The following is a 27,621-nucleotide window of genomic DNA, read 5'->3' on the forward strand; positions in this document are numbered from 1 at the left end:
TATATTAAATAATTTAATGATTAACACCCTAAATAGTTTATCCAATAAATTAAATGCAGTAATATCAGAGGTCTTTGTTTCTTGTGTGACTGAACACTGGTGAGCTGTATGCCTTCAGAAGACTTGAAATAATTATCTTTATGGCGCTTTTTGTATGTACCCACTGTCCCCACTTACTTATATTGTATGGAAAACAGCAGCCAGAACATTTTGCTAAACATCTTTTTTTTTCTGTTCCATGGAAGAAAGTAAGTCATAGTGGTTTAGAACAAAAGAGTAACCAACAAGTCACACTGACATTTCTGTTTATTTGGTTAAAAGTAATAATGTTTTATTCACATTAACAATAGTACATTTGATTTGTATTTCAATATGTGCTGTGGTGTATTGCAGTGGATGTGGTACGTATATTTTATCATTTCTCTCAGGGTTCGTTTTTTACATCAGTAAGTCATTCAGGCAATTCATTATTCAGCAATAATTTAGGATAAACAAAGCAGGCAAAAGAGAAAAAAAAAGAGAAACATAAAATGAAAAAGAAAATGACAAACTGAGCACTATGTACTATGTGTCAGTGGCTGAAAGTTACATGAAACAAAAAGACATATGCACATCAAACACAGGAGCTTTGTGTGTTCACTTACAGGCTAGTTTAGAACTCTTACTCACATTCCAGTCGCTACACTACTGCTCTCTGCCTATTGCACCCTCACTTTACATAGCCTTCCGGTTTACTTGTTGATTGTTGCCTCAACTTCTCTCCAGTAACATCGGGTGGCATTTACCCCTGGATGTTAAGGATCTGTGCAGACAGGCCGTGGTGCCAGTTTTTCAGTTTGGCAAATCGTGGGCCTTTTACCTCTGATTCAAACTTCTCCCTGTAGAAAGTATAAAGAAAATTTTAAAACACAGTACTTAAAAAAACTGAGACAACATGGATTACCTTGATTTTCTAAGTGCCTCCTCATCTGGATCTTGCACTGTGATAAATAGAAGTCAGTTGTTACAGGCCTAGTCTCCAAAAATAAAGTGCAAACCGATTTTTATGACACAATCACTGTCATCTTCCAATTTCCATTTCACACAGTGGTGTGATAAAGAAAGGCTGTACTCACGATACTCCGTTCCTGTGATATGAGCAAGGATGCGGAAGGACTTGGACTGCAGGTTGGCAGCACGAAGGGTCCACTCTGACATCTCCATCTCCTTATTGTCAGGTTTGAGCACAGCCTGGTAGACTGGAGAAGCACTGTCCACAAGAGGGTCTTTAATAGGAAGTGAGCTACTCTCCAGCAGAGAGAAAGGGAAAAAAGATTATCAGTTGTTGATCTGTGTTCTCTGAATTTGGGTGCATCAAATTAAAAGGACAATATTTGTTGAAGTTTTTTCTGAATTAATAAACTGTTTTACATATTTGTGAAGATGTGCATCATTTTAATACTGTTCCATTGTAGTGAAAGGTCTGTGATGGAGGAAATGACTAAGAATGAGATAGGATTTGAGAGGAATAAAACTATATTCCTATATTAGGTGAATGTAAAGTAAGATGTTAGAGGTTATGTAATTCTCCCCTGGCAAATATACTCAGAACATTCATATTTTTCTTTATAGATCTCCATTTACTTACATATTTCCAACAGTATAACATGGTAATTGAAAAATTACCAAAAAATCAAATTCAGTGTCAATGTAATCAGCTTTTAACAGAGAATATAATATGAGAGATGAGTCAATGCAGCTGTGATGGATCTAAATAGACTGTGGCTACTTACGCCAAGGGAGATCCAGTGGAGTCATCACCGCTGTCAATCACATGATGAACCAGGATGGGAGGGAGCAAGTCAGAGCCGTGTCACATGGAAGGATGGGAAATGTAGTGGGGGTGAGGCGAGGATGAGTGATGAGAAATGGGTGATTGGTTGTTGATGGAGTGACATAATTGCAAGCAGAAGAGGGAGGAAAAGCACAGATGAGGTTGAAACACATGACCTTGTGGAAGCCTGAAATCAGCCCAGGCTAGATGACCGATAATGAGATTTTACTGTTATAAACTCTGCAAACTGAATAGAATTGCATTGTAAACAAAAAGATTAAACTGCAAATAAAAAGATGCAAAATGAGCGGAAATACCTTACTTTTCCTAACATCTCATAACAAATTGCAAGAATATGCTTTCTTATTTTTAATAGAGTGCTGCAGGGATGACTTATTTTTGTAGGCCTAAATCCGAAAATGAGTTAGCATTTTAGTTTTCCACGTTCCATCATCCTTAATTCAATGTTTTGTTTAATTTTGTAATAAAGACCAAAGTTGTCAGAAGCTTAATGGTGGTAATGCTGAACTTGTGGTGTAGTTTGTTTATAGCCTCCGTTTAGTTGTTTACTTCTAGCGATTGTTTTTAGGCTCCAAAAATCATAAAAGTTGTGTTAATTTGTAAAGATTATCACGATGAACAAAATGTGTAAGAATCATGAACTTCTGTTGGTCACAGAGCTTATTTTCTGCAATAATCCAAAAGCCAATGTTGAGGGAACCAGGTTAATACTAACTTAAGAGTTGGCCAATAAAAAAATATGTCATCACTGTGCTCTTGATACAGTGGTCCTAAAAATTATGTAGAAACTTAAATGAAAAGTTCACTCAAAAATTTAAATATTCTCATCTTCTGTTATTCTCTCATATTATTCAGACTGAGTGGGGTGTTGAACCATGACGACCAGATTGTTGAGTTAGTGAGGTGAAAGAATTGGATCCATCTAATTTATGAAAATATTGCTCATAGGTGCGTTTCCCAAAAGCAACTTCTAAGCAGACTGTAGAAATCACTGACACCAATAATCATAACAATCTACTTAGGTTCACATTGCTTTTGGAAAATACATCCCAGACCCTTTTTTGTACTGGATCAATCAATTCATTAAAAGAATGAAACTCAAAAGAACAATTTGTTACCGAATTGAACATCGCTATACGTGCAAAATGATCGCTTGACTTTATAAGAAGTGGCTCTGAGTTACTGAATCACTTTTAATTATAGGCTGCTACTTTTTCCTGTTTTCCAAGATCTCATTCACTTTTATTGTGTTGTAAAGAGTGGTATGGAGGCTTGTGTCTGCCAAAGGAACCATTTTTAAATTTGCGACTTTTCATCTCACAATTATTTTTTTCCTTTATAATTGTGAGATATGAATTCATAATTGCAAGATATAAACTCAAAATTCTGAGAAAAAAGTCTGAATTGCGAGATGCACACTAGAATTCTGAGTTAGAGTAAGCAAATAATAACAGAATTGTTGAGTGAACTATTCCTTTGAAAACATCACTGCATTAAATATTGAAATATAATACTGTTTCTAATGCAATGACAGTCATGTAGTGTGGCTTAAATGCCTGTTGTGGGGCCACTGTATCACTTATCTCAGCTCTCACAAGCATCAGTGTAGTAAAAAGTACAGTGCTGGACAGGAATGGAAGACCTACCTCATCTCGTTTCCTCTGGCTTGGGCCTGACCAGCAATGGCATCCATAATGGCATCCTGAGAATACATACTAATAGGAGTGTTGTACTGGGCATGGATGATAGTAGCCTTCCCACCAGGACCCTTGACCTCAATAGGCTTGTGAGTGGACAAAGCTGAGTCCTTCAGTGCGATGGGATTGAAGCTGGGAACATACTCTTGGCTGTGAGTTCAGGTGTGGGAGTGTCAGGGGAGCGATAGTGTAGAGGTGGGTGGGTAATGGTGAAGAGCCAGAAATATGAGTGAAAACAGAGAGATAGATACGATTTGACAGTGAGAACAATTTGATTTAGACTTGACTTACCTAATGCATCTGTATCATTAAACAGCAATGAGTTTTGCATTACTAGTTTGGATGTTTCTGAAGTTAAATGGTCTACACCAGCCGTTAGTTTTACATTCTAATAAAATCCCATGTCTGAAAACACAATGTCCTGTATAACAAATGCATCTGGGCGTTCAATCCTAATGTAAAAATGCACATGGCATGCGATAGTTCCCATTATGATACTCCAAAAAAACATGCAAAGACGCATTGACCAATAAAACTATAACCAAAACTCAACAACAGATTTATCTAGTTTAAACAATACACTCAAAAGCATTTAACATTTCATCATGTCCGAAATGTCAAATTGTTCAAAACACATTTTGAACATTCGGGAATTGAAAATGTAAGCATGCAAACCACAACCACAGTACTGCATGTGGCCATGCTTCAGAGCACACAGATTCACGCGCAGCTCTGGAGATTTTATATTCAAAACTGTTACTGACTTGGCAGCTGTGTTGGCAATGACCTGAGACGACATAGAGGAGTATAGACAGAAAAAAGATAAACAAAAGAGGCAGTGTTAGCCTTGATTTGGCAGTGTGCGGAATGATAATGGATCCATGTCCATGTAAATAAGCAAGAAAAAAACAACAATAACATGGAATGCAAATGTTTCACTTTGTCTGAAGAACTTGCACCTGAAATATGAATATATTTTAACTGTTAAAGGACAGTTCACCCAAAAACTAAAATTATTTTTATTTCCACTTTTATTTCATTTAACCTGTATGACTTTGATTCTTTTGTGTGAAAAAAAAAAAAAAGATACACTGAAAACTGTCTTAGTGTCTCAGCTTTTCAGCATTCTACAAAATATCTTCTTTTGTGTTCTTCAAACGAAAGAAAGTAGTACAGATTTGAAATGACCTGTGAGCGAGTAAATGATCAGAGGCATTAAATAACAGTTTAAATATATTTAGGATTTCTTGTTATCTGTTGTGCCATGATGTGGCGATGGTTATTACTGGTCACATTTCTCATAAGAATGACATTCGGGTTTGTTCCTAGAACAGACTGATTGACTGAAACAGGATTGTGGCTGCAGCGGGACACACAGAGAACACTGGAGCTAAAAAAACACTCTCATCCTCTCATTGAATCAAACAACCAATCCAGTCGTGTTATTGTTAACTAGAACTAAAACTATCAAAAAATAGTTTTTGTTAATTGAAATAAAGCTGAAATTACATAAAATATAAATATTAAATGAATAATATAGAAATATTGCCTTGGCAGCTAACAGAAATTATTAAAAAAAACTAAGAACTAAAATTACTAAAACAAAAAATTGAAATAAAACTAAAACTAAATAAAAATATATTAAAAGCAGCTGTGAGCTGCAAATAGAGGATGGAATAAGTGATCGCATCATTGCGGTAGGACTTCATTTGGGATATACTGTTACAAGAGCTGTGACATTCTGAGCAGGTTAAAAGAGCCAACGAGTGCACATTTGCACCCATGTTCAATTACAGCTCAACGCTTGGGGCCTGTGGGAATTTCCTCACATGTTTTTGGACAGAGAAGATACACTGTTGTGAAAACTAACAGAATGGTTTAGGAAGAGGTCTTATGAAGCTAGTAAATGATGGCAACAAAAAGGGGAAAGCATCATCGTTTACATGTTAGCATCATTTATAAGCCATTATAGAAACTTGGCAATCCTCATCTAATTGCAGGAGATATAGCTCTTACACAACTAAAATAACTAGTATGTTGTCATTTGGAAGGAGCTTACATTCGTAGATACAGATACGACTTGGCCAGGCCCTGCTCGTATTGCAGGACGGGGGTCAGGTGAGCCTTATGGTTATGGACCACTGGTACCCCTTCTGCCAAGCACATTCCCAGCTGATCCGTTGCATGTGAGAGTGGAATGTGCAGAGGTAATGACAGAATGTTCTGAGTATTCTTTGGCACAGTTTTGTTAAAGGTACTGCAGGGATACAGGCGAGGCTAACCAATGCCTCCATGGCCCGTTTTAGTGAACTAGCTTGTTAAAGCAAATTTGGTGGACTTGCTCATTAAGATACAGATTTGTGGGTTAGGCATCACATTACCTACCCCAGGAATGACAGGCAATTTAGACTGTCTTGTTGAATGACAATCTCCCTTAAAGTTTCTGCTGAATACAGGCCAATAGGAGAATTATACTGTCCCCTCTGGTTTGGGGTGGTTTTTGCCCCTTGCCCGAATGGCAAATAAGTAAGGGCAGGGCTTTGAGCAGGAGAATGAATTACAGGTTGGAGATTCTCCAGAGATTCTAATTCTCCAAACTGAGGTTTCTCCTCAGTGTTTGGAATTAGAGATTTTTTGGAAGGTTTTTTGGCCAAGAGGATGCCATATTTTTTGACAGGTTTCTCTTCATCTTCTCCTTCCTCAGTGTCCGTGGTTTCCTTAGTGTAAAATAAACCATTATCAGATCGACAAATGAACCATTAGCGAAAATGGCAAGGCATAGAAGAAAAAGATGGTTAGGAGAGAGGCAAATGAGGCTTGAAGAAGCACTCAAGATCATCAAACAGAATTAATCTGGCAACAACAATGCAAATGAGAACTGGACAAGCAGGAAACTAATGAGGATTTCAAATGATGTGCTTATTGTTGCTTGACCAACAAATGCCTATAGAGGGAGTTAAGTGTCAACTTTACAGAGAATGTTTGTTTTCACAATCCCTCCTCTTTTTTCCCTCTCTCTATGATATGGGCTTGGAAACTCCCATGACAGATTAAGAGGATTATAAAGAAATGGCTCGCCTATTACGAAAAAATTATCATTTCATTTTCTTCAACATATTTGTCCCCTCCATACAGTCCAGTTATATTTTTACCACACTGATAAAATATCAAAAGATGACATAAACCAATCTGTTTAACGTATATATAGGGAACATTTCAGATGGACAGAACACGACTTTACCTTCTGGTGAGGGATAACTGGCATGGGTGAGTCCATTCTTGGAGTGGCTGTGGGTACAGGAGCGGGACGTCTCGACCTGGGACCAGTACAGAATTCAAAGTAAAGGTCAATCATGCAAAGACATTAGGCTTTTGTTTGTCATGAGCCAACTTCTCCCTTCTTTATTTATTAATATGTTTAATTATTGGTTGTAAACATTAATGCTTTATTACAGTGATTTAAATGCACTTTAAACACAAATTCTAGAACATTTTATGAGAAAGTGCACTTTTAACTGACTGTAGCACAACATAAACACCAATATATAGTTCAACTCCAGTAAAAACTATCTTGTCTTTTAAATGAATTGATACTATTTCCATTACCAATGGTTAAATAAAAATGTAAGTAAGTTATATATCAAGATCTGGCCCTAAGGTCTGAGACCGCTATTACAAATACTTCTATATTTAGTTTTTATCTTTTAATCTGCTTCTAATCTAATAAAATATACATATAAAACAAATTATTACAATTATATTTGCAATAATTGAAATAATAATTGAATTGGCACAATAATTGAAAAAATTTGTACTGAATTATACTGAAGTTCTTGAACTGGTCATAAATTCCTGATCAATGTTCCATGTTCAACATGATTTGAGAATGATCTAACTAGTCTGATCCAATGGAAGCAAGAACATCTGAACATCTGTACAAAAGAGTTCACATGTCCAATGACACAAATGTAATTAATTCGTTAGTGGCAAAATACTGCATAATTTTAACTATTGTTCTAAAACAAAAGTCTTCAATTTATTTAAAAATAAAGAGAAAACTTATATATTCATGCACTATTATTCAAAAGTTTGGGGTAAGATATAAACAGCAAGGATGCATTAAATTGATCGGAAGTGACAGTAAAGACATTTTCATTGTTACATAAGATTTCTATTTCAAATAAATACTGTTCTTTTTTTAACTTTCTATTCAACTAAGAATCATGAAAAAATGTATGCTTCCACAAAAATATTAAGTAGCTCAATTGTTTTCAACATTGATAATAATAAGAAATGTTTCTTGAGCCCCAAATCAGCATATTAGAATGATTTCTGACCAGCCCCCTGAGGGCACTGAGGAGAAATGTGCACCGTATAATGAGGTGTGAACCGCTTCTCCCCAATTAAGGGAACCGGTCTCTTAAAACAATCAACAATCCATATGCGATCCCCACGATCTAAATCGCAAGGACTGCAAACATGGACAAACTCCTCAAAGTGTGCTCAGCGGGAGTGGAGCGTTCGCAGCGGGAGCAAGATGCATACAGTCAGCCCCCTCAAGAGCTGACTGTGTGTGCTTCACCCCTAAACAAACAACACAACGATTGTGTGTATCCGCACCCGTAATATTTAGCGAGGGCAGAGAAGAACAAATGGTATAAATTGCTGCCAGTTTTTTTTTTTTGCTCGCCATATATTGTTGCAATTGTGCACTGGCACTGACAAACAACAGATATTCAGACTGACACACACAGAGCGCTTGCTGAAGACACAGAAGCTATAGCTGTATGTTTCGGATGCGTTTTTAAGCTTCCTGGTCTCTACGTCACCCCGCCCGTGACGTCTCGCCATTCCATTGGCCTGATTTCACACATGCTTCAGGACACAGTCACACAAAGGCGTTCCCAAAGTATTTCTGACGCAACGTCTTGTTCCCTGAAGGGGAAACCTCTTTCAAAAACATAAAAATCTTACCGACCCCAAACTTTGTTTGAATGTTGCGGCACATACATCTCTCAAATACACAGCTCTCATTAATGAATCTCATCATTTGACCTTTTCCCTGTGGCCAGGACCTGAAATCATGTCACGTTTCAATTTTCTAGCCAATTTTCTTAGGTGATTTTCAATTTTCTGTCCAATAAAATCTTAAACAACAAGATGAAGCATTCATTGAGTGAGTAGCTTGTAAAATGCTAACAGCATTGCTGTATAGGCAGTAACACTGGGGGGCTCCTCACAAGCCTCTAGGCATGAGAAATTTCTTGAAATCCATCAAGTGAAGTCCAGGGAAAGCACACAGCTGAAAATACATGTGTACCCTGTCACTCCTCCTGAGATGCTTTTGATTGGAGAGGAGCATGGAAAGATGGAGCAAAATTACATAAATCGTCAATGATAAATCTGTTGTATCTACCAAATCAAATGAAACGCAGCCAGTATCTATATTTATCATATAGTATACAATAATTCGAATATCCACATGTATAGGAGAACATCTTCCACCTTCCTCCAACAAATAAAAGTGGTTGCTGTCAATAAATAAGGAGAATCAGCTAAGCTTCTGAAAATTACCCCCAAGTGAAAGACAGAGACAGAGGAGGAGTAGCTTATAAAAGTGAACGCTAGAGCCAGCATTAAGAAATGTTTCAGGGTAGCTGAGGTATCTTTGTGAGTAACATTTCCTCCTTTTGCTGTAGTGCAGGCAGCCACATGGAAGGACTTAATCTTCTTTCGGATAGAGGCTTTGGGGTGTCCGTACTAAATTCCCCTAAATTCCCCTTCCCCCTAAACTTCAATGTCTTTAATTTATGCATGCTGCAACCTGAAGGACTACATGATACCTAGGTGATTTATTACAGACACTTTTTTAATTCAATTGTCCTGCTGGTATATTTGTATGCTAACCGTCTCTCGTAGTATGTGTCATCTCAACTGTGACTGCTTATATCTCTCATGGACGAGCTGTTTAATTGCAGACAACTTTGATTGTTTGCCAGAGTTGTCTGCTGCCAAAGTAAATGAGATGCAATGCTGATGCCCTCTAAGAAAACCCATTCACTAACAAACATAATGGGAAATCATTGGATGGCAAGACTAAGATGGAGTGTAGTTTGGAGGAAATAAAGTAAGTAAAAAGCATTCAGAAACATAAAAAGCATCAAAAGGTTAAGCTGGTGTTGAGGTTTACCTCTGCATGGTGAGGCTGAGTTTAGAGATGGCTGCCTTTATCTTGTTTTGGGCCTCCAGATGGGTCATGCCCTCAGTGCTGACCCCATCGATTGCTGTAATTATGTCACCCTGACTGAGGTTTCCGCTTGCTGCCTTGCTGCCTGGTGTGATCTGTGGAAAGACACCAGACATTCATTAAATAATTACAAATGACACCGCAGATTGAATTCTATATACACACAAAAATTTTTTAAATAAAACCAATGGAAAATCATCATGGCTACAGAAACCGTTTGTTTGTTTGTTTATTGATAATTACCGTACTATCGAATTCATTTTCACACACTTTGCTTGCAACAGTACACACATTTGCATGATACATCAAATTTATTGAATAACTTGTCACTGTCAAGTGCAGCAGATGATTCTGAGCAGATGTGTTCTTGCTAAACACAAACAATGTTCTCCTCTTTACAAAAATGCTTAAACCAAAGTTACTACTTTTAGGACCTTGAAAATGAACATCCTTAAACAACAAGAAGGGGCACTCATGGAGTGACCTCCCAGTAAGAGCTCTTGTAAAACAACAGCAGCATTGATGCATAGGCTGAAACACTGGAGGGCTTTTCACATAGGCATAAGGCAAAACATAAATGATTTTCTCTTCTTTAGTGAGATCTCTTTTAAAATATGGGCTGACAGAATCCATTTGAAGCTTAGTTCTTTTGTATATGCAGACATACATCTGAATAAATGTCTTCAATTATTCAGTTAGAATGAAGTGATTGGAATGACAGTAGGACATAGGCCATAGAAGTGATGTGTGCTAAACATTTATAAAAGAAGCAATTTTGTCTACCTTGAACGAGTTGCTGAAAGTAAACAGATGTAGACATATTGACAATTTTGAACAAATTAAGGGGCTGTTCATCGAAAATGCTCTATTGCATTTTAAATAGCAAGATGGGTTGCAATGGAATGAAAAAGAATCCAAGTTTTAAAAACAGTGTTTATGCGTGTCTCAAAAACACGCCGATCTTGTTTGCTAGCTATGCTACCAATCTTTCCTCTAAACAGTTCTAAACAAAGTCAAAGCAGACTTAACATCTTCACATCTTTGAGAAACACACTGTAGTGGTGTTTTGATTCTGAAAAATCTGTGCTTTTGAATGAATCATTTGAGTGAATGATTCAACGACTCACTCATAATGTTTAATTCTAAAATGAATCAGTGTTTTGAATGAATCAGATGAATAAATGATTCAAAAATCTACTCAGGATGTTTTGTTCCTGAATGAATCTGTATTTTGAATGAATCAGATGTATAAAAGATTCAATGACTCACTCATAAAGACAGTCATTTGTGGTCACCTACTGCTGTAACATGCAGGAAGAATCAGTGAAAAATCCTCACCACTAATACACCGACTGACAGTCTGTCAGAGGTGATATACAAGCGGAGTAATATAAAATTAGAAAAGTCACAGTGTTGTTTACTGTTTATCAGCACTATCGAAGAGCTGATCTGCCAATCAGCCTTAAGAACTGGGATTAATAGTATATGTATAAAAAGGAAAAACATTTAGTGCAGTGTAAAAAACACAGACTGATTTGAAAAAGCTCAGAAACCAAGGGAATGGAGATTGAAATCCCATCTCATTCAGTGGCTATACTTTCAGGCAGCTCATTAAAATGTTAAAAATAAAGGTTGTTGTTAAATGCCTCTCAATTTGACCCTGTATTCTGGGGCCCTGCCAGCAACCCTTCTGTCCCACCTGCTGCCATTGCTCAACATACACACAAATACATGCTCCTGAAAGAGCTCTCCTTCATGTCATGTTCTGCTTGTAAATTCCCAAGTGCCAAACAAATTATAACTTCTGAAGGTGAATTAAGAGCACCAATCATGTGATTTACCTGAAAATAACTGGAATCCATAATGAGCAATGGTTTAGGAATTAGAACAAGTATGGGATGTAATTTTGCTCTAAACTCCAAATTAGCAAGGAAATTAGAAATATTACTATATAATTTTTCTACACTTACATTTTTCTACAAAATACACTGTAAAAGGTTCATAGTCACTTGGCGATCAGATAGAGGCATCTTTTTTACGCTTGTACAGTGAATCACTGCTTGCATTTCCCTGACTTTACTATTCAGACATATTTCTTCTTGGCTATTATGTAATTAAACCTCATTGCATGCATCAGGGTCCTACAAACTAGATTAGAAACATCATCATCATCGCCTTTCTCCTGTTCACATTTCACTTAAGCCAACAGACTGCTACTTGACCAACGCCAAGAAAAGATGTTTTGGAATTCACCATTTCATCACATTGGTTTTGGGCTGACATTATTCAGATATTAGACAACATACCACTTTTCCCAGAATATTACCATAAGATTATTTTATTTTATTTACAAACATTAATTATTATTATTTTAAATTCCATGTTTTTGAACAGTACTTGAGTTTTACATTACAAAATATTAATTTTGGAAATTTAAGTGTAACATACTCCAGATTTAAAATCATGTATATAATAAGATGTTTCATTTATTTGTGTATTTTATTTTCAAACACATTTAATGTACTACTGAAACTGCTTTTATTGAATTACACACACACACACACATACACAAAGTCCTTAAAATGTCATTTAGATCTTCAAAGAACTTACTGCACATTACATTAATCTATCCTTTATAGATGTTAAAGGATCATTTTTAATATCCTTAATAGATTCAAATAAACATATATATTTTTTCAAACCAAATCATAGCATTTATTATTTTTTTTTTTTTCATTTTTATTTTAAATGGCTAATAAATTTTTTTTTGTATGTGAATTGTAACTGTATTCGTCATTGTAAAGAGATGTTTCTTCACAACAACTACAGCATTGAGATGTAATGCAAAAACAATGCCTTTTAATTATGTTATACCATTGTTGACAAACTGGTGATCATGCGAGTGTCAAACAACATCTTTCCCAGAGGCTTGCAAAATAAATAAATAAATAAATAAATAAAATCAAACACCTGAACAGGTTGCTTTGCACAGTTTGTCTATCAAAGTTACTTTAGTAAGAAAATGGCAACTGTTTCTTGATAACTGTTTCAGTCAATTTCAAAAGCTGAGGAACGTTTACTTAAAATATTAAGTGTGAAAACTTTTAGTTTAGTGAAACTTGAGTAACACAGTAGCCACATCACTTTAGCTTATTTCTCAGGATGTTTTACACCCCTGGTCTACTGAAGTGAGATGCACTCACAGCAAGAATCACTGTTCAAGCACAGGTTCATTTTGTCTGCTATAATTCTTCCCTCGTTTTTAAGTTAAATTAAATGAAAGCAGTGTCTTAAGTATGAATAATGAGTGAAGTTAAGAGGAAGCTATGACATTACAAGACAAATCATGTATCTCATCTTCTGCCACCTTAAACTAAACACACTTTTGTTTCATTTATAAATTAATGTAATATAATTCCTATTCAACTGTAGAATAAAATGTCAAGAGGGATAACAGGCACAAAACGAATACAAAAATACAGCTGTTCATTTCATTTAAGCTGTTAAACTGCCAATCTCAATACAACAGATGCTAAATCCAATGGCCCGCTAAGATCCATATGAAAACATTTGATACATTGTGACTGTTTATTTCAATCTAGTCCAGAAGGCAACTGTCTTAACTTGAAGAATTGATGAGCTCCATCCTCTCCCATTAGTTCCTAAAAATCCTAACATTTATCTGAAATACAGATATGGTGTTCCAACATGCCTTTCAAGTTATAGATGAAAGCATCGGTATTATCTTGTCGAGTGATAGTAGAATCTGGCAGTAGAACCTCAGTGAGGAAACAGGGGCCTGGTACTGTTGGCAATGTGATTTATGAGCCAGTCCTTGGTAAATGCCAGCTTTAATCGTTTTTGCCACCTCCTGCACTGTTCTGACTAAAAGCAAAGGTTGGGTTGATGATCTGGACTATCTGTGGAACCTGTGGGTATTTGCAAGGCTCAGAGGGCGGCTGATAGTATATTCATTTCGATGTTGCTAAGCTCCAGCATACCTACATATATATATATGCATAATAAAGCCTGGCGCTGTCCACCTTTGCGTTACAAAGGCCTTGACCTCAGCTTAATGAAGCCTGACATCCTTCTGCACTGAACAGTTAGAGTCAACGACCTTGAAGAGCTTGCAAAGCAGTTGCCAAAGTGGAATTGAACAGACTTATTATGAGGTCTATGAATTTGCAATACACAGGAGACACAATGTGGAAACTAAAATACAACAGAATGAAGAAAAAAAGATGTGGGTACATCACTAAGCACATAGAGTCTTAAGGATTCATCTGCGGTGAAATTACTTAATATAATACATCACAAATGACTCCACAGACTGTCTTTGTCATGGACTTTATGAAGTGCTTTACAGAATATAATATTGGCACTTTGCAGAGCTGGACTTCCATATCATGCGCAACAATATATAATGACGGAAATTATCTCTGAGAGGACATTAGGGCCAGTGCTTTCTGCTATTGGCAATGTCGCTCCACAAAGCCGTTTGGCGCTTACAAAGCCACTGAAAAAATCTCCCAATTTTAAATGCATCATTATCAAGTTGACTGTGTGGACGGTCTTATCAGAATTTATTAAAGTTATTGCTGTGAGCGTGTTACTGCAATTACTGTTCCTCATTTATGCTCTTTGCAGTTTTTATGCAATACTTTGGTTGACAAAAAGATGAAAAACAAGAATGATTTAAATGATTCCTAAATGATTCCTTCCTGTGGAGGAATAGTCTTACTTCCTGTGACTCTCTCCAAGCAATATTTAAATTCACAATGACCTCATGTGTCTATTGTCTCTGTGCTCTTCACATTTATGGCACCCACATGTATTTCTGCAGGTCTGACCATCAGCGCTAAGCTAAAATCAGTGGCCATAAGTCAGGCATTGCACCCACGGGCCAAAAGTGGTCGTCAGTTGCTATCATTAGCTACAACATAGCTTTTTATTTAGGGTTGCAAAGGAGGCAAAGTAGTTAAATAGCTAAGAGACAGTGATTTATTTGTATTACATTTTCTATTATTATTCATTTTTATTAAAAAGCAGCATGAAATGTTTCATTAGGAAATAAGGCAGCGCCCTACCAACCCACAACCACAAAAACAACCCACACACATATTAACAACCTCATATTGTTCTGTCACTCACTTAGCAATTTTCTTCATATTATTGTTGTAATTTTCCTATGTCTGTAACACTGAGGCCAGGACATCTTAATTAAAGTTGGATCATAGCTTGTATGAAAAACTAAACATTTGTCAACATCTACTGTAAATGACTCTTCTGTCCAGCATGAGCTGTTTGATGGTTCCATTATTGACACTAATATCACATATCCTGCTGTATTTTTCTCATGTAATAATTTACTGAATCAAAGTATTAAATTAGATCATCCACTCCTTCTTTGTCCTCAATGATTAAGACAAATGTCACAACATCATGTCGCTATATCACTTTACAAACACTACAGAAAATCAGCAAGTATTACGAAAACAGTAAAAGCAATTACTAGGCTTCTATGTGCAAGACAGCAGCTCTTTCAGCCTTGGGACCCGGATTAAGATTTGGTACAGATTGTCTATGTGCTTTAGGATAGAGGCTGATCTTTTAGTGTGAAGATTTGATTGTGAAATGCATAAATCGTCACCTCTGGCTGTTACATATGCATCAGTCATCTGAGACCTGATCTGAACACATATAGCCTATTGTCCACATTTCAATCTACCTCCATATTCAGTGACAGCTGGGTCGGGAAAGACTATAAAATCCAGATGGACGCCTGATTTGACACTAATTACGGCATCAAAGCGTGTGCCACCAGCAATGTTGATTAGAAAAGTAATGGAAATCCAAACAATGGAGATACGTTTTCCTGGTATGATGGTCCTGTCTGTAATTGCTTCCAGACAAACAGCCAATATGAGGAGACCTACCACAGCCTTGACAAACAGAGGTAATGACCTTTCCCTTATTGAAGTGAAAGACAATCAAATGTACAGAAAGGTGTCAGCTATGAAACAAACAAACTGGGCTGAACCGCCTTTGACTGATTATACAGCGGCAGTGATTTCTTGTCACAGCAGAGATAAAATCACCTCACCCTCTGTTAGGACAAATATAATCTCTCTGAGCCTATGGATAAGGCATGTCCTCTTCCTTGAATCCATAGGCTAAGACAATTAGGATTTTAGATGCCATGGGATGAGCACACTTGATGTACAGAAAAAAGACTGTACGTTATGTGACAAGGTGCATTGTATTAACAATTCGATTCTCAAAGGCATAAATGGTGCTAGTTTGTCAATAGCACGACTTATTGATCTTATTTATCTGTTTGGCAGGGTAAGACAATGCCTTCGCTCCAACAATCATGTTACAGGAGATGATAGATGGGAAACCGCTTACCATCAAGAAATGAATTCTAAGAAAGCTGAAAACTAAAATGAGAATCAACATCCATGAGCAACAAGAATTTGAGCATCTTTCAACGAAACATGACGTCAACATCTGTTTAGCATAAATGACAGTCAGGACAGAGAGACTTCAAAAACTAATGTTTTTTACACTTAAAAGGATAGTTTACTCCAAAATAAGAATTCTGTCATCGTTTACTCGCCCTCATGTCGTTCCAAACCTATATGACCTTTTTTATTCCCCAGAACACATAAGCAGATATTTTGGAAAACAGGTACAATGAAAGTCAATGGGGTCCAAAATAACACTGAGATATTTTTTTCAAATGATCTTCTTTCGTGTTCCACAAAAGGAAGAAAATCATACAGGTTTGAAGCAATATGAGGGTGAGTAAAAAAACAATTATCCCTTAAAATACTTTTTTCTTCAAGGACTGTACATGACAAAAATGAAAGTCTCTATTTTCCATTTCATTTTATAGATTGAATCAGTCAATGTCATAAATGAACAGGCACGGTGTTAATTTTTTCACTTTGGGCGAATTAGCACGGTGAATGTGATTTAACTAGACAAGTAGCATACATCCAGGCTTCTCGCCTTTCACATTCAACTTCACATGCACAGATTCATTTTCCTAAAGCTTGCATCATCTATTGCTATTCATAGAGTTTTCCACTGTAAATGCACCACAACACCTCTCTCAAGCCAAAGGACCAAAGCTGGTTAGAGAATTTCTGCTTTGGCTTGGACGATAACCAATACAACAACAGCTGCAATACGATGTTACATAATGCCAGCATACCGTGTGACTCAAAGCTTTAATCGATTTTCATTGTTAAAGCGAAGTAAAAAAAATGTCAAAACAATCTCTGATATGAGGTTTCTTTCTTTCTTTTTTTTAAATCAAAGCAGGCATTTGTTTAAATAGAGAATTATGGGTTTGTTTCTTCTACAAGGCAGAGCTGTTGTCTCACCCGGGAGATGGTCAGGGGCATGTTGAAGTCTTTGCCTCCCTGCAGCCTGAAGCCCCAAGGTGCAGGTCCAGACAGGGTTACTGTGTAATTGCTCATTTTGAAGAGAGTTTAAAGTGAAAAGCTTCTTTACAGATCAGTAAAGTCCTCTTTTTCCTTTCAGTTCTTCTCCCTGTAGTCGGGATGACCAAACACCCGGGTACGGGCAGGCACCGAGGAGCCTCTGAAACACACCAACAACAGACAGGAAATGCAATAGAGTGAAACAATATGTATTAACTTATGCCTTCCGTCACTATACAACCATCACACAGGACCTGAGTTCACATATCAGCACAACTCAAAAACATACCACAGAAGGATCAGACTTCAAAAAACAAAAACAAATAGTTAAATCCCACCCCTGTTTATACTGACAAAATAGTCAAAAAAAGTCTTAAAAGCAGAAGGAGGAGAGTTCTTGCCTGCTCGGATGGCCTGGACAGACAGCCTAAGAATAGACCCTTTCTGCAGAAAGTGATAACACTCAAGCCCCGGGGGCCCTTATATGGTGTGTAAGGGGACACCCTCGGATACCAAGCCCCCATGATTCACATGGCGAATATAGCCTCTTCTTAGGGTAACACATTTTTCCACTCTGCTCGTATGGGCGTCCACTCATGGCACCATGGATATTGAGCTAGTGGGAAGCGACAAATAAACAAGGAGCCATTAGTGCTAAGTCTGACGTAATGTCATTTTGCTGCTCTTTCACAGTGCAAATCCAAATTGTAAGATTTGATTGAGGTGGTGGGACTGATTACAACTGTCATCAAGGGCCTCATCTCTTCTTTCTAATTTCACAATGGAGGTTTAGATGCTTGGTTTCACAAATCCTGAGTGAACTAAGGAGTTTCATAATATCTGGTGCAAGCTATCCATTAGCATTCCTGTTCAATTCAGCAGCAATTGCTCGGCTGGCGCAGGACTTCCCAGAACTTCTATCATGGACAGGGCACTCAGTTCTGCTGCAAGGCTGTTTTGAACCAATCACGTAAGCTGTAAATGGCATGTGACTAATGACTGTAGAGCTATAGAAAAACGACAGCGTTGATTGGCTGATGACACCACACTCTCAAACTAGTGATTATTCTGAGCTGTGACATCAAAGGCAGCAGACAGAGAATGCACTGGACACTTTTGAGAGACTCCCAAAAATGTACACTGATAAAATATCTACAATAATGTAAAACAATATACATATTATCATTCAAAAGTTTTGGGGTCAGTAAGATTTTATGTTTTCAAAGATGTCTCTTATGCTCACCAAATCTGCTTTTATTTGATCAATTATATAGTAAAACAGTAATATTGTGAAAAATATTATTACAGTTTAAAATAACTGTTTTCTATTTTAATCAATGTTATAATGTAATTTATTTCTGTGACTGCAAAGCTGAATTTAGAGCCATTATTCCAGCTTTCAGTGTCACATGATCCTTCAGAAATAATTATAATATGCTGATTTGGTGCTCAAATAACATCTTTTATTATTATCAATGTTAAAAGTCCAATATTTTAATGGAAATTGTGAATTGCGTTTTTTTTTTCAGGAGTCTTAGATAAACAGAAAGTTCGAATTAGCAGCATTTAACATTTGCTAGATATAAGTATTAATTTTATATTTATTATAGCTAGATGGTGAAGTTGTGTCACCTAATTAGACCATTCTAACCAGCAAAACCTTGACCTTTTAAAGTCCACCCAATTGGCCCAACGACGGAATCCAACGGCGTGGGCGAAGGTATATGTCACAGATCGGCCAGACTCAGTCACCTCCCAATCACCGCAAACACCTTCACCTGAGCACTGATCACACGCACCTGTCACAAATCGGCAATCATCATCAATTCCCCTACAAAAGCACACTCCTCACTTCACTCCAGTGTCCGATCTCGTTGATTCGAAGTGGACTTATTCTCTCTCTCGACATCCGTGAGATTCAGCTAAAGTATTCCCTACTCGTTGAACTTACCTCCTGTGTTTCCTCCAGTGTGTTCTCCTGTGCTCTTTTGTTTTTTATCCGCCATCTCTATCTTTCTGTCGCTCGGCTCGGCTAATGTCCATCCCATACACTGAAAGCTCTCTCCTCCACATCACGAGTAGACACGCCCCTTATTGCTGATTGGCTACAAGTTTGTTTTGCTATTCGGCCCGAATCAGTTTTCTAAAGTGTTTTTGAAAAATCACATACCCTGCCTTTAATTTAAATGTAAGTACATAGTAGCTAAGGCCACCTACAGTAGTGGGACTACATTTGTGCACTACTGGTCCCCCATACAACAGTCCTGCAAGCAAGAAAGCAAAATCATCATTTGAGAGAAGAAGAAACTGCATTCTAGTCTGTTTAAAATATATTAACTTTATTGAATCACACACTACTTAAAAGCATGATTTGCGATGCTACTTTAATTAGTCAACACATCAAAACAAGTGTACTTCTTTAAAGAATATTAAAACAACAAAACAATTGAAATATACTTTAAAGCAAATGTTTAATTTGACATTATTGAGAAACATAGCTATGAAAGTATACTAGCCTCTTCAAGTGCACTTTAGTGTCTTTTTACTCAATTAATATTAACATTATCTGCAAGTACAGTTGTTTGAGTATATTAAGATTTGAAGTACTGTATACTTCAAGTGCACATACAATTAAGCAAGGATACACAAAAAAATTTAATTAGAGGAAAACGTTACATTTTGTTGACTAGTCCATGGCAAATGAACAATTGAACATACAAACAAACAAATAGATATATAAACTTGGAATGCATTTATATAAAAATAAAAATAAAATATATTATAATTCTAATGTATTAATAATTATATAATTTGCTATAATTTTCACAAAATAAATTCCTTGATCACGCTGTCTGGGAATTATTTTGCGATTTTGGCCAGCTGACTGTTGTCACAGATCGGCCGGACTCAGTCACCTTCCAATCACCGCAAACACCTTCACCTGAGCACTGATCATACACACCTGTCACAAATCAACTATCACCCTCAGCTCCTATACAAAAGCACACACCTCACTTCACTTCAGTGTCTGATCTCGTTGATTTGAAGTGGACTCATTCTCTCTCTCGACATCCGTGAGATTCAGCTAAAGTATTCCCTACTCGTTGAACTTACCTCCTGTGTTTCCTCCAGTGTGTTCTCCTGTGTTCCTCTCCTTAGTCTGCTCCTGTCATCAGCTCCGTGGATTCCCATCGACCCCTCATTGAGGTGTCTGCTGTCCTCTGTCACTCTTCCATGATCTCCTGGAAGTCCAGTAACGGTGTTACACTCTTCATCTACTCTCAAGACTTTAATATTGGATTTACACTCGCCTATCCATTACATCTACTTCACCTGCTGAAAATAAACAACCATTGTGTTTTCTAACCATCTGTGTGAGTCTCCTTCCGTAACAGAAGATCGGACCTCAAAAGATTCGGCAGGATGAGTTCTCCCCACGGCATGCAATCGGCTGCGTGTTTCTCCGTCCTCGCTCGCCGGGATTTCCCCTTCTATGAGTACGCCGTGGAGTTTTGCAAGCTCGCCGCGGTGATGGATGACGCCACCCTCAACCATCTGTTCTGGCTTGGGGCCAACATCCATCGCCCCTTGGACCTCCCAGACACCACTGGACTGTGTTGGAGAGAGGGTGTATTCCTGTGTCTGGGGAGTGTTCGGTCCCGAGCCAGAACCACGTCTCCTTCGCATCCGCTGGTCCTGTCCAGCCCTCAAGTGCCCGCTCCTCCAGAGCGCCCCCTAGTGGCCGCTCCTCGTAAGCGCCTTCCAGAGCGCCCCCCGGTGCCAGCACCACGTCAGCGCTACCCCCCCAGTTCAGCCCAGGAAGGGCTCCGGATCCCCAGTTCAGCCCTGGAAGGGCTCCTGTTCCCGAGTGTGGCCCACGGAGGGCTCCGGATCCCCAGTTCAGCCCAGGAAGGGCTCCGGATCCCCAGTTCAGCCCAGGAAGGGCTCCTGATTTCCCGTTAGGCCCAGGAAGGGCTTCTGATTTCCCGTTAGGCCCAGGAAGGGCTCTTGTTCCCGAATATAGCCCACGGAGGGCTCCTGATTCCCCGGCTCCGCCATGGCCTCCCGAGTCCTGATCCGCCCTGGAGGCTCTCCTTGTCTCCGCCCTGGAGGCCTCCCGAGTCTCCATCCTGTACCAGCCTCCAGGGCGCAGGGCGCCCCCCGGTGGAATTGTTACGGCGCGGAACGCGCCTTTCGGGAGGGGGAAGTACTGTCACAGATCGCCCAGAATCAGTCACCTCCCAATCACCGCAAACACCTTCACCTGAGCATTGATCACACGCACCTGTCACAAATCGGCAATCATCATCATCAATTCCCCTACAAAAGCACACCCCTCACTTCACTCCAGTGTCCGATCTCGTTGATTCGAAGTGGACTCATTCTCTCTCTCGACATCCGTGAGATTCAGCTAAAGTATTCCCTACTCGTTGAACTTACTTCCTGTGTTTCCTCCAGTGTGTTCACCTGTGTTCCTCTCCTTAGTCTGCTCCTGTCATCAGCTCCGTGGATTCCCATCGACCCCTCATTGAGGTGTGTGCTGTCCTCTGTCACTCTTCCACGATCTCCTGGAAGTTCAGTAACGGTGTTACACTCTTCTTCTACTCTCAAGACTTTAATGTTGGATTTATACTCGCCTATCCATTACATCTACTTCACCTGCTGAAAATAAACAACCATTGTGTTTTCTAACCATCTGTGTGAGTCTCCTTCCGTAACAGTATAATGAATGTAGGTATTTTCCTTGCGCATCTGGAAGTTCACTTAATTTATCAGGACAAAGTTAAAATTTTAGTCTAGCTCCGTGTTTATTCTGACTCCAATTTTCAAGTGATCATTAAATTTAGGCTGTATTTCTAATTAAAAACTGATCACAAATATCGACTATGTATTAATTTAGATATTTGATTATTCTGGACATCCCATACTTTCAATTATTTGTTCATTAGGGACCCAGTATCGCTTAGAGCCTCGCGTGGCCGATACGGGTCTCACAAACTCACCAGTTCTGAGTTTTGTCAGAGGATGCAGAGTGGACTAATATCTTTAAGTCGGTTGCCACATGCTCACTCATACTAAAAGTGTCGTTTCCTTAGCAAGTTGCAGCTACGTGACTTAAGTCAGTGATAGACAGAAATCAATCTGGAGAAGGGAAAGCATTCTTACCAGACCCTGGGGGAGAGACACCCCTCAGCAGCAGAACAGAATTCTTCAAAAGTTTTATAATATAAGTGACTGCTGTGAAATTGAGACCATTTTATCAATCGCACCGATACCTTTACAATTATACTAAACATGAAGGGAAAAACAACAGATTCACAAGATACATCATATGTGGTATGTAGATATTCTTAGTGAACTTTCAGTAAAGCCTGTTGGGGGAGAGGGGAGAGAAGCATAAATGAGCAAGGAGAGAAGTTTGGGCAAGGTGGTGTCATTTGCTCTTTTTGGAGATCTATTCTCCAGATTAGTTTTATTGTTTTGTTGCATCTGTTTTGTGCAAGTTCCTGAAGTTGGGTTTCATGATGAGATCATTTTGGGTCATCAGTGGCCTTGATCCAAATAGATTAGGAGCTTTGCATATTCATTATGGCTTTACGCTGCACTGAAATACACTACAGCCCCTCTGTTGGATTCAGAGGGGAGAATGAACATATTCAAAATGAGTAGATATTTATATTGATGAAGTAAACTACAACCAATCAGTCCCCTAGAGTAAGAAGAATGAAAGAAAATCTCGTCCTGATCCCATGTTGTTGTCATCAAGTGGGTTGAAAGGCACACACTATCAGTGAGGATAACAGAACATCCACCTTTCACCATGTCCATTCATGTATTCTGTGAAGGATCACGGGTATAATTTAGCCAGGTCATTCTGATTGAATCCTGCCACTCTTATTCTTAAGAGTGACAAGTATAGAAAGCACCATCATGTGTAATGTGGGGTTTGGGTTTTGTTTTTGTGTCATGTTCTCATGTCTTTTATTTTGGAATTATTCATGCTGTTAGTGTCATGCTTCCCTTGCCCCCTTGTCTTCATGCCATTGGTTCCTTTGTTCTTTGTGTCATGTTCTGATTGGTTGTCTTAGTCATGTGTCTTGTTTCCCATTGGTTTGTTCTTGTCTTGTGACCCAGATGTTACATAACGACACACACAACAGCTATTATTACGAACAATGCAGCTCTAAGAAAAAAAGTAAAGCTCACCCTCAGCCATAAATTAACTTTCCTCTCTGTATTTGTCCACTGTGACATAATAGATTTTTTTTTTGAGCCCACTATGTTATCATTCAAATTCACACTTGTTAGTGTGACCACTTCTGCATTAACCTTTTCCATTCCATTTAATGAATGATGGACCTATTACTGTAAAATTTATTTGAAGAATTTTTCTCAACCAAATTCTATTGAAGTAACATAGAAAGCTGAAAGGACAAAACCATTTTACAGGTTTACAAAAGCAACGAGTATTTGGTCTTGTCTGGTTCTAAAATTATGTGCTATTTATAATGCAATTTTTGGTAACACTTTATTTTAAGGTGTCCTTGTTACACGTTACATGTACTTACTATTATAATAACAATTAATAATGCATAATTACATGCAAGTAACCCTAACCCAAACCCTAATCCTAACCCTAACATATAGTAAGTACATGTAGTTAATTAATATTACTCAGTACTTAAATGTATAATTACACTGTAACAAGGACACCTTAAAATAAAGTGTAACCCAATTTTTTTCAGGAAATTGGTCAAAAACAGCCATAACAACCTAATAAAGTTTATTCTGAACATCTGTGTTATCGCAGGGCTTACTGTATCCAAAGATTATTATCATGTAACACCTGCACAAATGGTTTCTCTCCTGTCATCGACCATTTGTTACACTGGGTCACAGATACAACAATACTACAGAAGTGACAGAAGTGTAACTTTATATATCTAACAAGCTTTACTATATCAGTCACTTTTATCAGTCTGACAATTGGATTGCCAAGTAGCCAATGTACTGTATGGATTGTCAACTACCTGTCTTGTTCTTTAATGCAGAACATCAAAAGACCACAAAACCCCGTATTTTGACCTAGATTGCACATTTTACATAATTTCAAATTCCTGAAAACCAAAAAGCATAACTATAGATTTTACATGCAAGCATAACTCATAATACTCATTAGAATGTAATATTTATTAACATTATAAATCACTCAAATGCATCATCCAATAAATTAAAGTGATATCACACATTCATTGCAAGATGGATTAAGATTTTTATGATTTTGGCCATTCAAAATGTGCATGAAGAACAGTTGTGAAGAAAACACAGTAGCATCACACAAGATTTACTGATTAGGAAAAACAATATGTAAAGAAATATAAATACATTTTAAATACCAAAGCTAGAACCATTAAATATTGTATTGCAGCAACCCCAACATAAGGTCAGCAGAGATACTCAGATCATCTCTAATTGTGACCCTGGACCACAAAACCAGTCATAAGGGTCAATTTTTCGAAATTGAGATTTATACATAATCTGAAAGCTGAATAAATAAGCTTTCCATTGATGTATTTTGTTAGGATAGGACAATATTTGGCCGAGATACAACTATTTGAAAAATAGCAAAAAAAAAATCAAAATATTGAGAAAATTGCCTTTAAATTTGTCCAAATGAAGTTCTTAGCAATGCATATTACTAATCAAAAATTTAGTTTTAATATATTTACAGTAGGAAATTTACAAAATATCTTCATGGAACATGATCTTTACTTAATATCCTAATGATTTTTGGCATAAAAGAAAAATCAATAATTTTGACCCATACAATGTATTTTTGGCTATTGCTACAAATATACCCCAGCGACTTAAGACTGGTTTTGTGGTCCAGGGTCACAATTTAGGTCAGAGAGTCCAAATACTCTATTATAAATTGCAACAAAGGAAAAAGTCAATAGCATATAGTGTACACTTTTTAATCTTATCTCCAGGGGCTGGTGAGCTTGTTCAGAGCTCATTGTAGGAGTCTGACAGACTTAACCTTACATTAATGCAGAGCCATAACCAACTGCTTACATGCATGGTTAAATGCTGTTCAAGGCTTTTTCCAGACCATTGGGAAGTCTATGGTTTATGGGGGAAAATAGCTTTTTTACCTTTTTCATTTTTTTTTTTTTACCGCTGAACCTTCAGTTTTAGTATTGATCCAAACAGAGTGAGAAAAAATTAATGTTTAGTAGTTCAATGAAAAAGAAATGGATGAATATAAACGGAAAGCTTCAGAAAGGGAGTTTGTGGTATTAATCTGGGCTAATGAATGAGGTCTTACTGTGCCCTGAGGTGCAAAACACCAGACAGCAGCCATCAGCACCTCTGCCTAACAGCCACTCATTACCACCTAATCTGGACCACTTGACTAGAATACATTTGCAATGATTTCTGCCTCTTTCCATGTTAGAGAGGCTGCTGAGGTGAGGACTATATGAATTGATAGCTGTGGTTTGCTCAGTGGAACCTGCTGGGTGTTTGGGTGTCCTAACCCACAATCTGAGTCATACACACTTTGGTTTACTCTCCGCAAATGGTTTAAATTAAAATGCAAGAATCATAAAGCCACAAGTTTATCTAGGACGATTTTTCACCCCCCAAAAAATATGAATGTTTGTCACAATGGGTTTTCATGTTTTTGTGACAGGCCTGCACTGTTTATCACAATTAAAATTCGAAAACCAGCTAAATAGTTCCATTATTTAAAGCTACTGTAAGTAGTTTTGTGTATTTTTGTGACTTTGGAGCCCCCTACATTCACTGTTGGAGCCACCAGAATTCACTGTCCTATATATATATAATGTAATTACAGTAGATAGTTGTACACAGGCATTTGTTTGCTGCTGTAGGGCACTCCGAGCTAACAGGGAACATTCTCAGAACTTTGGCTAACATTCTGGCAAGGTTCTCTCAAAGTTGATGAACAAACGTTCTTTCAGTAACGTTAACAGAATGTTTGTTCAGAGTTTCATCTGGTCTTTAACAATGTTAGCACAAAAATATTATTTGTATATCATTCATGGAATGTTTTTAAATGTTTTTTAATGTTGCTACGTGTACAAAACATTCAGAGAACTTTCAGAAGGAACGTTCCTATAATGCTTGCAAAATGATCAATTGAAATGTTCCTTTAACATTTCGCACAACGAAGAAAAACTTTCATAAAAAAAAAACATTTTTGTTAGCGGTGTCCACCCTTTTCACAGAATTTGTACCCGCTCACCAAACTAATATACTCTCAGAACAGACATTTGCGGAAACGTGGGAAATAAATTTTAAGGTTAAAAAATATATATTTACTGTTGCTTTAATTAAAAATTATGCCAATGAATTTTTATGAGCAGTGAGAAATATTTAAGCTCTGAACATTTTCAAAATTCATCCACCATTTTCAGGTGCATTGGTAAACAGTAAAAAAAATACTGTATGAATTGTACCAGGCACATATTAACATAATTTGGGGCCAACATCAAAACTAGTCAAGACAACAGGAAAGGAAAGGGCAATGAGGACATGACAATGTTATCACTAATCAAATGTATGACCCGGTGCCTTTTGCTGATAAGTTTACTTATCATTCATATAGCACTTGATTATGTCACTCAACGTCGTCCAAACAACAAATCACACGCAAGTCAGCAGACACACTATTGACCTACATAATAACTGTGAGTGGCTGGATATACAGTATGTGTTCATTGCTAAACGTGTGTCACCGCTAAATGAGGAGATGCTAATCAGGTGAACATTCTGGCAACATCAATAAATATGCAAACCCACCCCATAGCAGTGGCGGCTCGTCGGGGGAGGCAGGGGAGGCACAGCTTCCCCAAAATTTTGGGGTGAAAATGGGAGAAGGACGATTTAATGTTAATAAAATTCACAATTCATTTAAATTCATGTCTGAGAATGTGTATTTTTGTTTGTAATTTCACAGCTGTAATACCATAATAACATGTTACTGAAGTTGTAAAGCGCCGCTTTTCTATCGCGAATGTGCCGAATCTGCTGATGTAATTACAACCGCTAAGTGATAGAGAAGGGGAGGGGGAGGCCGGGGGAGAGCTGAGCTCTCGTGCCTCCGTTGGTAAAAAAAATTAGCCAATCACCATCGAGTGTTCACTTTCAGCGCTGAGGAGTGTTGAGAAAAGAAACCTTGTAGGGGAGGCTAGCCTCCCTTCTGGTATCAACCAATCACCATAGAGACGTAAATTACATGATATTAGTTTGAACGTCTCCCGCTGCGCTGATAATGTACCAAGTGAGTAGCGATATTGAATATTTGATCGCCAACAGATTTACCAAGATGTCATTCAAACAGTATATATACAAATTAAAAAT

General features: G+C 37.8%; 1 protein-coding gene across 2 annotated transcripts; it reads right to left on the reverse strand.

Moving 5' to 3' along the window:
* Positions 1–309: 309 nt before the first annotated feature.
* On the reverse strand, positions 310–17,651 carry LOC107739309 (LIM domain-binding protein 3-like). Of its 2 annotated transcripts, none has more exons than XM_016551404.1 (10): positions 17,571–17,651; positions 17,173–17,392; positions 9,722–9,873; positions 6,773–6,848; positions 4,296–4,318; positions 3,481–3,681; positions 1,773–1,802; positions 1,116–1,282; positions 944–980; positions 310–878 (listed from the first exon to the last, which is right to left on the reverse strand). In XM_016551404.1, exons 2-10 carry the CDS (start codon positions 17,266–17,268, stop codon positions 782–784), a joined length of 879 nt encoding a protein of 292 aa, XP_016406890.1. In that variant the 5' UTR covers positions 17,269–17,392; positions 17,571–17,651; the 3' UTR covers positions 310–781. The 2 variants fall into 2 exon arrangements, with proteins under 2 accessions (XP_016406890.1, XP_016406883.1); XM_016551397.1 differs by having other exon boundaries at positions 17,522–17,618.
* Between the last annotated feature and the right edge of the window lie 9,970 nt (positions 17,652–27,621).

The sequence above is a fragment of the Sinocyclocheilus rhinocerous genome, unplaced genomic scaffold (assembly GCF_001515625.1).
Source record: "Sinocyclocheilus rhinocerous isolate Xijiao unplaced genomic scaffold, SAMN03320098_v1.1 scaffold251, whole genome shotgun sequence".
NCBI lineage: Eukaryota > Metazoa > Chordata > Actinopteri > Cypriniformes > Cyprinidae > Sinocyclocheilus > Sinocyclocheilus rhinocerous.